This window comes from Verruconis gallopava, assembly GCF_000836295.1.
Source record: "Verruconis gallopava strain CBS 43764 unplaced genomic scaffold supercont1.10, whole genome shotgun sequence".
Taxonomy (NCBI): Eukaryota; Fungi; Ascomycota; class Dothideomycetes; order Venturiales; family Sympoventuriaceae; genus Verruconis; species Verruconis gallopava.
Window position 1 is genome coordinate 351,709 of NW_015622146.1, and position 13,897 is coordinate 365,605.

The following is a 13,897-nucleotide window of genomic DNA, read 5'->3' on the forward strand; positions in this document are numbered from 1 at the left end:
AATTGTGAAGCATTTTTACGCCAAGATATCAGACGGGCATTACGCGCAACACTACCAGAGTATAGGGATCCAAAGTTTAGTCCAATTAATACATTTCATGGAACACGTACCTGATAAGCCTCCATGATCTTGATATGAGGCAATTCACCATCTGCTCCTCTGCTTCTCTGAATTTTAAAGTATCGAGGTCATGGCTGCTCAAGTATGTAAAGCACCGCGTGTGGGATTACACTAGGATATAAAGCGGAGCTATATAAGCTGTATCGTCCAATTACACGCCTGTCCTTCAGGGCAATGGTAAGTTCTCATGGCATAGCACACACCCTACCACAGTCCCTAGCACGGGCATAAGTACGAGCACTAGCACGAGCATGAGCAAAATGAGCATTAGGGTTTCATCCTAGCCGATAGTTGGTTAGGGTGATCTCCCTTTTTGCCATTGTGTCGTCGGTTCGATTAGCATAGCCGACAGTTATATTATTCTTTTTGCATACACTATTGATGGCAAATCTCTCCCCAAACCCACATCTCCAAAGCTTCTTTATATATCCTTAAGAATATCATTTTCGTGAAGTAACGAAATCACAGAACTTCAGTATGCTAGGCCTTATCATAGTCATTCAATCATGTCATTTTGATCGTTCATCAACTGCTGGTTAAAGGGAAATCGTGTTCTACGCCGAACTGTGATACACTAACACGGAGTCAATGGGATGCATATAAGCCACCTTTGTCTTTTCCCACGTTCACAGATGTGCCGACTTGTTGACGGTAAGTTAGCGGAAATGGTTTCCATAGCCATCCAGTCTTCTCCTAGTCCTTTTACAGGACTTTTACAGGTTCTTATCATGGGATACGTAAACTGCAAGTCATAATATAATGATGAATTGACTGCTAAGTCTAGCATGGATAAATTTCACGTCCTTATCAAAATGCGAAAGTTCATTCCAATACGCAAGAAGTTTCAATTTTCAATGCAAGCTGATTTACATAGGTACGAACAGATGGCAGAATTTTTGGAGGTAAGTTGGCGGCCCTTAGTCTGCATTGATCTTACTTGTATCAAGCAACTTGTGGGTTTTGAAGTTTGTTCGGCAAAGCTCTAGAGCTTGGCCAACATGTCTTGAGATAAACTTAACCTCTCACAACACTCATTACGATCACCGGCTAGGTCTCAAGATCACACAATCGCTGATACAAACGGCCAGGTCCTTTCAACTATGTCACAAGAAAGGTGCACTGAAGAGACGGTAATATATTTAGGCATAAATAGGGTAACTGATAAGAAAGACTAGTAGGCGAAACGAAGAGCACTCAACATTTCAGTGCCAGCATTCATTCACTCGACCATGTTTGCTGTTAACCCCCCTATAACCTCAACAGCACATTCTCATCGATTTCTTCATGGACATAGAGTAGCTATAACAGCCATCCTCAAAGTTGTTAGCTTACCTAAATATGGCATGCCGGCATCCGGCTCAGAGATGAGATTAACGCAACCACGACAGGAGGCTTAGGAGAAGCTGCAAGCTCTTAACCACTACTGGGAGCAGCTGTACACCTTCCTGATATTAATTACTATCCACCTTCTACAACGTCCTGTTCATGTTCTTGGAACACACGACTGTAAAACCGCACCGTAGCCACAATAACTGTACCTTTGCATTTCGATTGCAGCATGGGACATTTATTCGGGACAGGGAGGTTGATACCGTTGACATTATCTACTAAGCAGTCCATGAGACATAACGAAAGGCAAGGTACAGGCCAGATCAATCGACATGACGATTGCTAGAGGCGAGTCAGACAGAAGGTAGGGGCGGAAAAAAAGATAGTCGTCACTGCTACAGACAGTCAGAACAGACAATGACATTCGGCGATCAAGTGAGGGAGGTGCAGAGCTATGGATACACTACCAGCTCTCAAAGTCCAGATGTCTTGGTCCTGTGATACAAATGAGGCAAATCTAGTCGTGTCTGCTGTCATTGCGGCCCTCGAGGCTGGTTGCAAGATAGCGAGTGTGAGAGCACCACAGATTCCGAAGATGCTGTCGCTAGGGGGCTATGTTCACGGAAGACCAAACTAAAATTGTGCAAGAACTACGCTGGAATAGGTTGCAAAACGTGGATCAGGCTGGCGCAGCGGTATGCATAATTTGAGAGAGCCGTGGCCTGACTGACCGGCACTTCTCAGCGGAAGAGCGGGAGACGCATATACATCATGCCTTGAAGATGCCGCTGTTAGCGAGAGAATTGGGTGAGACAACTTGTTCCATACCTCCTCCCGCAAGAGTTGGATTATCAACCGCATATTGCCATCGGACGATGATCGACCAATACTGAATTGGTTGGCTAATAGCACAAGGGAAGTTGCCGGAATTTCAAGCATGTCTCCACTTAGGGGCCACAAGGTGTTCACGTAGCCTCTGTGCACAGCTTGCACAAGACGCCGTGGGCATGAATGTATGCAGCACCAGTTGAAAGGTAGGATCCGCGATACGCTCTGACCACTTGGCCACGACGGCGACCTCGAATTATTCAGTACAGTAATGTGCACGTTTCAGCGAACCATCCTAGCGGACCAAAGACCGCATCGTTGACACTTTCTGTGATTAGTCGTCAATTTTGGTAGTCCGGACTTTGTCGAAAAGCTTGTGCGACACTACTAAGTGCTGTTTTCGGTGTTTCCGGCGCTTCAGCACTGGACAGTGATACCGACGTGCCGGGTCTGGCGGATGCGTCAACAAAAGTAAGTTTCAGTGGGAGATGGTGTTCCATCTTCCGCATCAAATCTCAGGTTACCTTACGTGTCGGTATCACTTTGGGAAAGACGCGCTGTGCGGACGCGCTGTGCGAATGATCCCGATTCTAGATCATCCCCAGCTGTGAGAGGACGGCAACACGGCATAGGTGACATGGATTCCGTTGTATTCGAGAAGCCAGGATCCTATCACCCTAGAAAAAACGCAGTGGTCAAGCCATGGCATGGAAAAGAAGCATCCCCAACTCGGCGCTTCCACGCTGCACAAAGCCGCGAACAGAGAAGTCGAGAAGCTCAGAGCAAGCAGTAATGAGCAACAAGCCACCCATATGGCATGGCGGGCTCAATAAATTGAAATTTCACTGCAAATCTTTCAACAAGTAGTGGCTGCCACGCGAGCTGGCCCGTCCTCCAGAGCACACCCTTGCAGTTCCACGTGGAAATGACGGGCAGGGACCTCCCTGCGCACGGCACACAAATTCTGATCTTCAGATGGTTGTCAAGCTTCGTCCGGCGAAGTCGTCTCCTTCAAATCTAAAGGGAATCCTGCAACAGTTTGATGAGCTCTGTTGGGAAGGGTGTGGAATCGAGGGAACGTAGATTTGATTACGGATATCGGCGAAGAGGGCACGCTGCTTGGCTCCACCATGCATCTCAGGTTCCCACTCAAGAGCCCAACGCATGCGGCTCGATCCACACGGAATTCATCCGATGGCTTCGAGGACCACAGCAAAAACAATTAAAAAAACGTGGCTCGCGGTAGCCGCGTGCTGCGGGTTTCGACTAGGCTACGAGGTGTCTTTTCTTTTCTTTTTTCTTTTTTTTTCTCCTTTTTTTTAATCTGTACCATGCAGTCGGAACGTCAACCTACGGCCTGGCCTTTCCTGTAAACGCGAACACGTCGCAGCAATGGCACTAGAAGAGAGTGTGTCATTTATCGTGTCGGACAATTGCAGACAACTTCTGGCGAATTACATTCGAAGGACGAGCAGAGCAGAGGCCGTGGAAATTTCTATTTCTCCTAGAAGCTGGCTGGCCACGAAGGAACGATGCATGGTTGGCGCACGCCCTACACGTGGCTGGTCATCGAGGGGAAAAGCTAGCCATCGGATGAGAGAGAGCCCGTCCAGTAGTGACAGAGGACCGACTTAGTAGTGCTTGCTGCTTTAGCGAATACGTTGCACCGTTCCTTAGCGAGCGCTGCAGACAGCCACTGTGGTCCAGAACATTTCCTTGGAGCCTCCATGTCAGGAATTTTGGTCCACCTCTTCTTCACTGTCCATCTGGCGGTAAAGCCAAGTGCGTTGGAACAAGATACAAGTGGCAGAGCATCAGGCTATCGTCATGCAACAACAGCTACCTTTTTAAGTTATCTCTGCCTACGACTGGCCATGTGACTAAATTACTCGGGTCCCACAAAAGGCCCAGCACTGCGCCATGTGTCAAGCCGCAAACCTTGACTCTGATCCCGGCGAGCAGACTTGCAGTTGGTAGATCCAGAAGTTTGTCGGCACGACACGTTTTAAGAAGGTGAGGGCCGGTTCTAGAAAGCACCGTAGCAGAAGGCAGGCTTTCTCGTAGAGGTGGTCTCACAGACCCGCGGTTGGTCTGGAAGTTTGTTGTTCCAATTGGGAGGCCAAGCGCGAAGATATGAATCGTCGTTGGCTTGCAGGCGAGGTTCCCAAGATGGGTTTGGGCGAACGCTCAGGCGAACACGGGCGGCTCTGAAGGATCACGAGCACGTGGGAAATGTGGGCAATTAGCGTGCCTCTCTTGCCCTCCTCACTGCGATGGAGAAACGAGGCGTCGATCTATCCACATGCAGGAAAAAGTACCAGACCGCTTCGTTTCTGCGCGGGCATGGGACGGACAACAAACGGAGCAACAATCGGCAACGCTGGCTTGCTGACTACTTGCCGCCCCTTAGCCGATGAAAAAGTGAGGGCCACAGGTCGTATGGAGATTCGTGCTACCTCTGTGGGCAACAGTCGCACGTGAATTGCATGACTCTGCAAATACTGGGGCCACTAGCCTAAGGCGATGGCGCCCGCGTCGCTCCCCCCTGGCGGCATATCTCCGGGGTAGCAAAGCCCCAAGCAGCTTGTCCTACCGAAATCTGAAGCAGCCGAGCCCAACCTGCTGGAAGAGGTCGGTAAACCGAAAGCAGGGACTGGAGCAGTCAATCCATCATGACAAGTCCGAGCATCTCCGCGAGCGTGACTTGGGGTGGTTTCAACTTGTTGCTTCGACAGATAGGGGTGGAGCGAGGAGCAGAATTACGACCGTGGATAATGGACGCCGTTGGTCCGGTTTTTCCCCCTTCCGACGATAGATTGTCTTCTCGCAGAATCGTAAGTCAAACGGTGGTGCATCTCGAGTTTAGGTCGGGTGGAGGCGTGCGTGCAGAAGCTACTCGCAGGGGCTTTGCTGAGACGGGAAAGGGCAAGACCAAAAGAACGGGTCGGTGATGGATTTACACCGCAATTATGATGTGAACGAAGAAGCAGAAGAAATGAACAAGAGGATGCAGAAGCGAGAACGCGACACACGGGCGACGAGGAGATGTTTTTTTGGGGGGTGTTGTGTCACACAGCGCGTTGTGTGTCGCGAGAACACGAGACACATGATGGGGCGTTGCACAGAACCGTGGGAACTAAGCTGGTGGCTACTTTGTAGGCAAAGGTGAATGCAGAAGGTAGAGGCGTTCCGCATGGCCGCAAGCGATGGGCGACGAGCACGTCTGGCGCCAGACTGTTGTAAGATAAGAAATACTTGACGTCGGTGGACGATATACATTGGAGTTGGCAGATCTCGCTCGTGTGCAAGGACGAGTGCGCGGAGGAGTGAGCGAGTGGTTGGCGTGTGCATGGACACGAGCAGCCGCGCTTGCAGCGACAATTTGCGGACATGACGATCCGAACGGGCAGGTCTCGGTTTGAGACCAAATTTGTCAAGAAGAGGAGTCTGGAAAACAATGCACAAGCGATCATGCTCAGGGTGATTGTTATGCAGGCGGATGGGGTAAAACCTCGTGCGAGGCAGCCCATATGCAAGGCGCAACCAGTCAGCAGCCTTCTGGCCCCTGCAAGGGCCAAAGCTCGAACGACCAGAACGATGGTCAGAAACGAGGGAAGAGGGAAAAAAACGGCGCGATCGGTAGGAGAGAAGCCAAAATGAGGATCGCGCAACAAAGGACGAAGACGAGATGGAGGGCCCAGCACGAAAGAACGGGCATTGCGGGGATGAACTCGCGCCCGAGCTCGTGGATAGAGGACGGGCAATGCATGACGGCATGGCACACCTCGTGTAGGACGTGGTTACGGGGTGGGGGGAGGAGAGAAGGAACTGTGGTGGAGGAATGGTTCGAGAAGGAAAAAGAAGAGACGGGGATGGCGCAGGACAGGCGAGGATTGGAAGGACGAGCAGCAGGCATGGATTGCAGTCAGGACGGGGACGAGGGCGATGATGGAGAGGGCAATATCAATAGCACGGCGACTAAGAGGGAAGGGCCAGAGCCAGGCCCGCGGACAGGAAATGATGGATGGATGGAAGGATGGACGGATGGGCTCAGATGAAACTGAGTCGAGGTCGAGCAGGTTGGGCCCACGACGGGCGGTGGGATGACGGCGACCAGCATGGGCAGCTGGGATGCCACATGGCTCGAGGAAAACGTGCCTAGCGCGCAGCCAGGGCCCGCGGCCGGCGGGGGCGCCTGATCTGGGCGCGGCGTGAGCCCCCAGCGCCCGCGCCAGCACGCAACAGGACCCGCCCAGCGCCGTGCAGCCCGGCAGGCTGTATGATTACGGCGCGGAAACACGACACGCTGCACACGCCTGCACGGGACAGCACCGGACTCGCGCGGCGGGTCTGGGGCCTTCCGAGTAGTCAGGATGAGTGATTCGCAGCACCACGGCACCACCGCCGCCATCCACAACCGCGGGCAGCCTCAGAGCAGAGGCAGCAGCACGACCAGCAGGCCAAAACTGATCGTCCAGCGCGCTCGCGCCCGTCCCGGCGGTCGTACCCACACTCGCTGCGCACTGCTCCCTTAAACGTGCCCGTCTTCCCCCATCTTAAACCGTATCGCCAGCGTCGGAGCCCGATTTTATTTTTCCCTTTCCTTCCCCATTTTTGCATGCGTATCTGTCTCGCCTGTCCTTTCGTCCCTTTCTCTTCCACACTCCTCGTCTCACGCCCCCCCTTCGCGTTGGGACTCACAGAATCACGTTCCACCCCCAATTCCTGCTTTCCAGCGTCGGCTTGGTGTGCGTTAAGAGACACTCACGCACACCAACCTGATCAGATCTGCTGAGATCCTGCTGCCACCAATCCCGTAAGCCCGCTAACCCTCCCAAAATTCCCGAAGCACGCCGTCGCTGGCCCTTTCGCGACCAACGAACCCCGTCCCCATTATCTTCTCAAACACGCCCGCCCCCCTCTCTTCCCAATACTGCGCCCAATTCACGAGAGGGAGAAAAATTTAAAAATAAACACAAAGTTAGAAAAACACAAAGGGCGCACCCTCAAGCGTGTCGTCCTTTGCCGTCTTGCCCTCCTGCTCATCTTCCCACGGACGCCCTTGGTTATGTCTGCTTACTGACCCGTACCAAGCGGAACCGCTTACCTCCCAAGATTCCTCGTGGCCCTCTCTGGGTCTCGTAACCCTGGATCCCTCATCGGCTCAACGTCGAGCAGACCGACGGTCTCCTAGTCGCAAGCCTTCGACGCGGTCAGTAGGGAAGATCCTGTCTTCCTGGCTCCCACGCGACGGTTCCGGCTACCAGGACTCCCGATCCAACAGAGCGTTGCAGCAGCACCACCACCACCACCACCATCAACAGCCGTGCAATCCTAACACCGTGTCACCGTACCACGGCGACGACCTCTCCACCCCGTCCACCACCTCGCTCGTAACGAACTTGTCTCCCAGCGAAACACACTCCGAACTCATCAAGGACCATCACTCGCACCCAGACAGACGCGACTCCTACTCCGACTCTACCATCTCGCAATTCGAACCGTCCGAGCCGTTCGAGCGCACCGAGCGCAAGATGCACCAGACTTCGTCGCGCCTGCTCCGTATGACGGACGATGACCGGCCGTTCACAAGGGTAAGTGGCAGTTTGTTTGTCCTGCGACGACGGGCGTCCGCCATGTCATGAAAGAAAATGCTCGCTCTTCTTGGACCCCATGCCGCGCACAACTGTCTTTGGAGAGCCCTGGCACACAGTGGACCATTTTTCCCCCCTGGTGTCATGCTTCTTCCATGGCCTCGAGCGTGGTGTAATTATGCCTGGACCGAAGTCCACACGTTGATCCAGCCCGTTGGCGGCGAGCAGTTGTTTGGTCGACCACCTGTTTGCTTAACCTTTTGAATCAAATTTACACCACGCACGCACTCCGCGAACGGGAAAAATTAAAGTCGTGTTTCTGCGGCTGTGCGAACCAAATGCACTTCCTCTTCCATTGTTTCGCGGCATATGATGGATCTCACATACTAAAGGCGCAGGCCGCGCGACGTGGGGATGAGGAATCACCCAGAGCGGAGCTTCCCAGGATCCATGACGGCGACAGTGGACACCGAGGGCGATGCTCGTCTCCTGTATGACGGTCGGTCCAAGACCAGCACGTCATTGGAGACATTCCTGGGCGACATGGTTTCCGAGCAGAGCAGCCTTGACGTGGCTTAGAACCCAAGTTCAACTCGTACTAATAGACATGCAGGACTTCAAAGACCTCTTCTCGACCCTCATGGTCTCGCTACCGCTGACGCCTCATCGAGTACGATTTGCCAAGATTGATCACACATTCACTTCTGAGGAGGCGGTGACGAATTTGGGGTCGCTCAAGTTCTCGCAGTCAAACCGCATGCCAGATCCGAAGGATCCCTCGCGAATAGTCACCACAACAACGACCACGACCTTCTCGATGGCAAAGGAAATGGCACGCTCCGTGTGTCAGAAGTTTTTGGAGGCTCGCTTTGTCGAGTCCGCCGACGGCAAGAACGATTTCACTTCCAAAAGTGCGGTGTGGCAGCTCACGCCAAAGGGCATGCACATTCTACAGCGCTTCTGCCAACGCAACGGAATCCAACAGCGGCACGTGTTTGAGCTTCTGAACTCGTCTCGAAACACCATGAACCTCGTCATTCTTGAGCGGGAACCTGAAACCGACAAGCTACATCGTGATCAAGCAACCGTCGAGGTCGTCTTCCGGCGGTTTGTTGGTACCGAGCCCAACGTCAAGAACAGTATTTCGAGTTCTGATTCAGACTCATTGAGCGAATACCAGACGGGTTTGGTCGGTGTGAAGATGGCCAAGGAACGCAAGGTTGGAGACAGGGTATATTACAACACGTTCACCGGCAAAGCGGTCGTCGACTGGCTCATGGATTGCTGCACGATGGTCGATCGGCGAGAGACGATCGAGCTGGCGCAGCTCTTCTGCGATCACGGCCTCATAGCCTGCGTTGACAACCCTAACAGCGCACGATTTTCGCAGTCGAAGAGCTCAATTTACACCGTCACGGAGAAGGGTCAACGCGTTGCAGGCTGGGTGACCTCGTCCAAGTCCTCAGGGAACCCCGACGCCCACGTAAACGGCTCTCGCGCACGCGAGGGCCCCACGCGAGATTCGAACACGAACCGGATGACCGTCATCCTACAAGATCCGGCTCTACGGCTTCTGTTCCGCGAATTCCTCCGAGACACGCACTGCGAAGAGAACCTGGCGTTCTACCTCGACGTTCGAGACTTCCTGGCCAATTACAATGCTGCAAAGCGACAACAGACCGTGCCCAAGCTAGAAATCATCCGCGAAACGCTGGCAGCGGCGTATGGGTTGTACAATGCCTTCCTCGCGCCTGGTTCGCCGTGTGAGCTCAATATTGACCACTCCCTGCGCACTTCGCTCGCTGCACGCATGACCCGCGCGGTCGACGACGACGATGCAATGGTCAAGAGCTTGGACGAGGTCGCCACGCTGTTCGATCAAGCACAGAACTCCGTGTTCAAGCTCATGGCTAGTGTAAGTCCTTCTGATGCGCTGTTCAGGGCCCTATCTTGCTACGTGTGACGACGCTAACTTCCGGCAACACAGGACTCCGTCCCGAAGTTCTTGCGTGAGCCAAAGTACGCGAACATCCTTCGGGAGCGCAACCTCGACGGCCAAGTGGCCGTGACAAATGGTCGTGCAGTTTCGGGGTGAGACCGGCGAACGGAGTGTCTCGTTGTGCACAAGACGCTAGACTGCTTTGTCCAACGACATATCGGCCGCTCTCTCTTACCCAAATCTCCTCCTCTTCCCTCAACCCCCCCGACCACGGATCTCAGCTCCAAACCATCACGGGTGAACAAAGTTTGGACAGCCCCGGTTCTCCACGACAGGAGATGTTTCCCCAAAATCGTGGGTGCGCCGTGCCCCCGGGCGTACTGCGACGGGCGCATTTCCTTTGCGACTGCAATGCAAGTAATTTTAGCAAGAACGATTAGGGCTGTGGATGCACTTGGATCGACATTCTCGGCTCCGAATTTCATTTACGAGGCCGACCGGCTTGACACGTGAGATGGAGTCAGAGCTTCATGAAATGCCCCCCCCCGGGGCAGTGCGCGTATGTACATCATCAACATGCGTAGAACGATTCATGGTCCAAAGGGGGCCCCATCTACACAAACAAAACACGATGTGCCTTGACGACACGGGTGCCGCTGACTCGGACGACGAGTGGTTTTTTTTGTGACTCTGAGCATTTGTTTTTTGTACTATCATTTTCGGCAAACGGTTGACTAATTGTGCCTCTGCCATGTTCTCGCCTCAATCAGGCTGATTATTTCGTGATTCTAACGGTTTCTTTGGTCCCACGGGACAAAAATTTTTTGTTCATTCTCCCCATTTTTTCGGCTGCTTTTTTTGCACTTCAACCGGGGCAAAGCATGGAATCTGGAGGGCGGGCTCTTTTTGCGTTTATGGGTCACCAAGTCCTGCATTAGAAGGGTACTGGCTCTCCTGAGGAGACGACAGCAAACTGCATTATTCATCATCCAACCATTACAGCGAACACAAACGCGCGGGGAATGCCAAACCTGCAGGCTAGACTTCTATTTTTGTGGCGTTTAGAGAGAGAGAGAGAGAGAGAGAGAGACGAAAACAAAAAGAGAACCAAAGGTATACCTTCCAATTCTTCTTCATCCGTTGGCCGTGTTTCTTTCTTCTCTCGTATTATCTTGTCCGCTAGAATGGTATAAGAGGAGTCTCTATTGCAGCACGCCGGCGTCACGTCCTCCACAACGTTGATCCTACACCTGAGACAGCACTCGTGCGCTCCGGCCTCCACAAACCATCTATACGAGCGGTCAACCTACTTCAGCATAAAGTTGGGAGGTCAATGAGTACTCCGTCCGGCCCTGACCCCGTACAGTTCACTGTCAGGTTGATGCCATATTGAAAGCATACCGGTTTGAGGCTATGCATGGATTGGCAGCCACACAGATCAAGAAAGAGAACGAGCACCGGCGGAAACCATCAGAACGGTATTTGGAATATGATTCGAATCCGTTACACGTTCAAACCAGATCCTTGGAAAAGCATACTGATTTTTTTTCTTTTTTTTCTAATCCGGAAATAGACGAAGAACGACGGGTTGTAGTGGGGTAAACAAGGACGGATGGGAAAGGTGTGTTACAACACTTTTTTTTGCTGTGGAGTCGACGACCAATCTACCGTTGCGTCTTAAGACGATCCATACTATCCGTTCTATTACCATAGCCATGACTCGTTTTTCGACTCCGAAGATCTTCGGCTCGGCTTAACCCAACTGAGCGTCTCGATTCTTGCTCTTTTCCGCCTCCCTTGCTTGATGCCCTTGTCCCGAGCAACGTGCTTTTATTTACCGTGCCGCCTACTCGAAACGCGCCATGCATGTCTATTGAGCAAGACACATTTGCAGGAAAGAGACCAGAGAACGTGGCGCCTTTGCAGGAGACTAGACGCTGGTACTGGCGCTGCTGGTGCTGCTGCGTGCGTGGGCATTGTGGGACTGCGAGTCATGGCAGGGCCCGTGTGCCTCGAGGTGCTCGACTCTCGTGCGAAAAGGCTTACCGTGCGTCTGCTCCGTAAAGGCTTGGGTTTCCCTTGGGACGCCCGCGTTTGCTGGTCCAGCACGAGCACGACAAGGCGCCGCTCAACGGCGCGTCGAAGCTTCCCACGATCTGACTAGATGAGAAAAGGGTCGTTGTGCTCGCAGTAGTGTGAAAGTCTAGATGCCGAGTCCCGTGGCCCCATTTCCACCACCCCCCCCCCCCCTTACGCAAAACAAACACATTTCAACTGCTATACGCCGCTACTCTCACGCGATCCAAGGGACCAGAAGGGCCAGAATGAAAAGCCCGGGCGTGCAGTGGTTCACGATATACCACGGTCCGTGGAGAGGCTGACACGCTGCAATGGAGCAGAACGCTATTGCTCTGCGTCGACCCACTTGTCTCGGAGAATTTTTCTTGACGGTTTCAACCAATGCCTTGAAAGCCAGCGACGTGGCCCCACAGAAAGGAAGACCGATTAACTTTTCGAATTCCCACGATAAGCGCGTTCGCATCTTGTCTTTTCTTATTTCCACTGCGGCCATAGATCCAGACCGCTAGACCGCATCGAGAAAAGTGGCGTTTTTTTTTTCTTGTACTTGCGCCTCTCTCTTGTCAATGTCTGTGCGGAAGATCACGGGAGCGATGAATGGTGCATAAGTGAGATCGTAAACCTGCTTAGTTCATTGTATGCTATCTTGACTGATGGATTGTATGGTTGTTCTCCTGTCCCCTACCCCTGGCTCTCCTCTCTTATCTAGCCAGCGTTTGCTTATGTCACGTGATACTTAGTATGTGCTTAGACTGACATCTCTTTCTCTTTCCTTCACGTATTTTATTTGGAGCTTAGCGCTTTTGGGAGACCTTGCTTTTCTAGTACCACGTCCCGCTTTTGGTTTGGGAGGTCGGGCTTGTTTGGTTCTAACTTCGGCTCACCTGGTCTTTCTACTTGCTGAGCACTGAGCCGACTGAGGAGACAATCACACTTTGTGCTTTGTGCCCCGGCATGGTCTACATAACAGCCTGTATGTGGAGCCGCGAGTGGACGACATGACGTGTGTATCATCATGGACAGGAATCCCAAGAGCCCACGCGAACGTCTGTATTGTGGCTGGAGAAGATGTGCATATAGGCCCTGGCTTTTAAACCATTGCCCATATCACCAGACGGCAGCTAGTCGTCACTCAGTCCGAGGGCATCGTTCGAGGCTGTTCACCAAGAGAAGTCCACGCACATCATTTGACGACTGAAGGTAGCCAGCAGATTCGCCAAGCAGCCCTTCCAGAATTCGTTTACCACGTTGTGGGTTTTGAGGAGGAGGGGAAATGAAGTTGGATACGCCCACGAAACGGCAGATGAGCCTCGACGTGCACTGTTGCTAGGTCATCCACACTCCGCATCTTGCGTGAGATCCTCCGGCATGCCATATACTTCCTCTGAGCGCGATGCCAAGTCTTCACCGTCGCGGGTCTCTGCCGTGACCTTCGCGTGGAAGCTTGATGCCTTTGACGGAAATAGAAAGGGGGAGGCTCCGTCGACGAAAGAAGCTGCCCTCCGCTTCTCAACTTGCACTCGCTGCGCCGTAATGATCTGGCCGAAGCATTGCTCCTTGACCCAGCATGTCTCCTTGCCCGTGGCAAAGCGGTCGCCGTCCCGCTTCTCTTGTAAAGTCGGCAAGATCGTTCCCGGTCCCATGTTCTGTCCGATCCGAGCGTGCACCGGCGCGGACTTCATGTTCGACCTTGGCATAATACTGCAGCACGTACCCGCATTGCCTACACCGAAGATCAGAAAGTGGCGACTCCATGTTCAGGTGCTTGAATGATACGCACTTTGAAAGGCGTCGCGTTCTAGTACTTTGGAGGCATGTGCCACGTGCGGTTTATCATGCGAATTGGATGTTAGGCTTCCGATGCTTTTGTCCCGTCTAGTTCAGCATCCAAATTGACACGTCTGTAAGGCGATACCGACTGTCGTTGTAAGAGCATGGCGCAGTTGAGAATATTGTATCGCGTGGACCATGAGTGCCGCACGCTCCCATCATGTAGAGCATACCGAAT

The 13,897-nt window shown here is 52.8% G+C and overlaps 2 protein-coding genes across 3 annotated transcripts; one reads left to right on the plus strand and one right to left on the minus strand.

Annotated features, from left to right (window-relative positions):
- Window positions 1–6,807: 6,807 nt before the first annotated feature.
- PV09_03770 lies at window positions 6,808–11,481 on the plus strand. 2 transcript variants are annotated; one of them, XM_016357012.1, is made up of 4 exons: window positions 6,808–7,093; window positions 7,372–7,871; window positions 8,485–9,786; window positions 9,859–11,481. In XM_016357012.1, the coding sequence occupies exons 2-4, from the start codon at window positions 7,812–7,814 to the stop codon at window positions 9,964–9,966; spliced, it is 1,470 nt and encodes a 489-aa protein (XP_016215101.1). In that variant the 5' UTR covers window positions 6,808–7,093; window positions 7,372–7,811; the 3' UTR covers window positions 9,967–11,481. The 2 variants fall into 2 exon arrangements, with proteins under 2 accessions (XP_016215101.1, XP_016215102.1); XM_016357013.1 differs by lacking the exon at window positions 6,808–7,093 and having other exon boundaries at window positions 7,191–7,871.
- A 1,739-nt stretch (window positions 11,482–13,220) lies between these two features.
- On the minus strand, window positions 13,221–13,571 carry PV09_03771 (uncharacterized protein; the record flags this gene model as incomplete). The annotated part of the gene is made up of 1 exon (XM_016357014.1): window positions 13,221–13,571. The coding sequence occupies one exon, from the start codon at window positions 13,569–13,571 to the stop codon at window positions 13,221–13,223; it is 351 nt and encodes a 116-aa protein (XP_016215103.1).
- Between the last annotated feature and the right edge of the window lie 326 nt (window positions 13,572–13,897).

Bases quoted from the DNA above. Each gene is read 5' to 3' on its own strand.
- PV09_03770 (XM_016357012.1), top strand. From the start codon at position 7,812: ATGCACCAGACTTCGTCGCGCCTGCTCCGTATGACGGACGATGACCGG. The intron at 7,872-8,484 runs GTAAGTGGCAGT...ATAGACATGCAG, and splicing joins ATGACCGGCCGTTCACAAGG to GACTTCAAAGACCTCTTCTC. The intron at 9,787-9,858 runs GTAAGTCCTTCT...CCGGCAACACAG, and splicing joins TGTTCAAGCTCATGGCTAGT to GACTCCGTCCCGAAGTTCTT.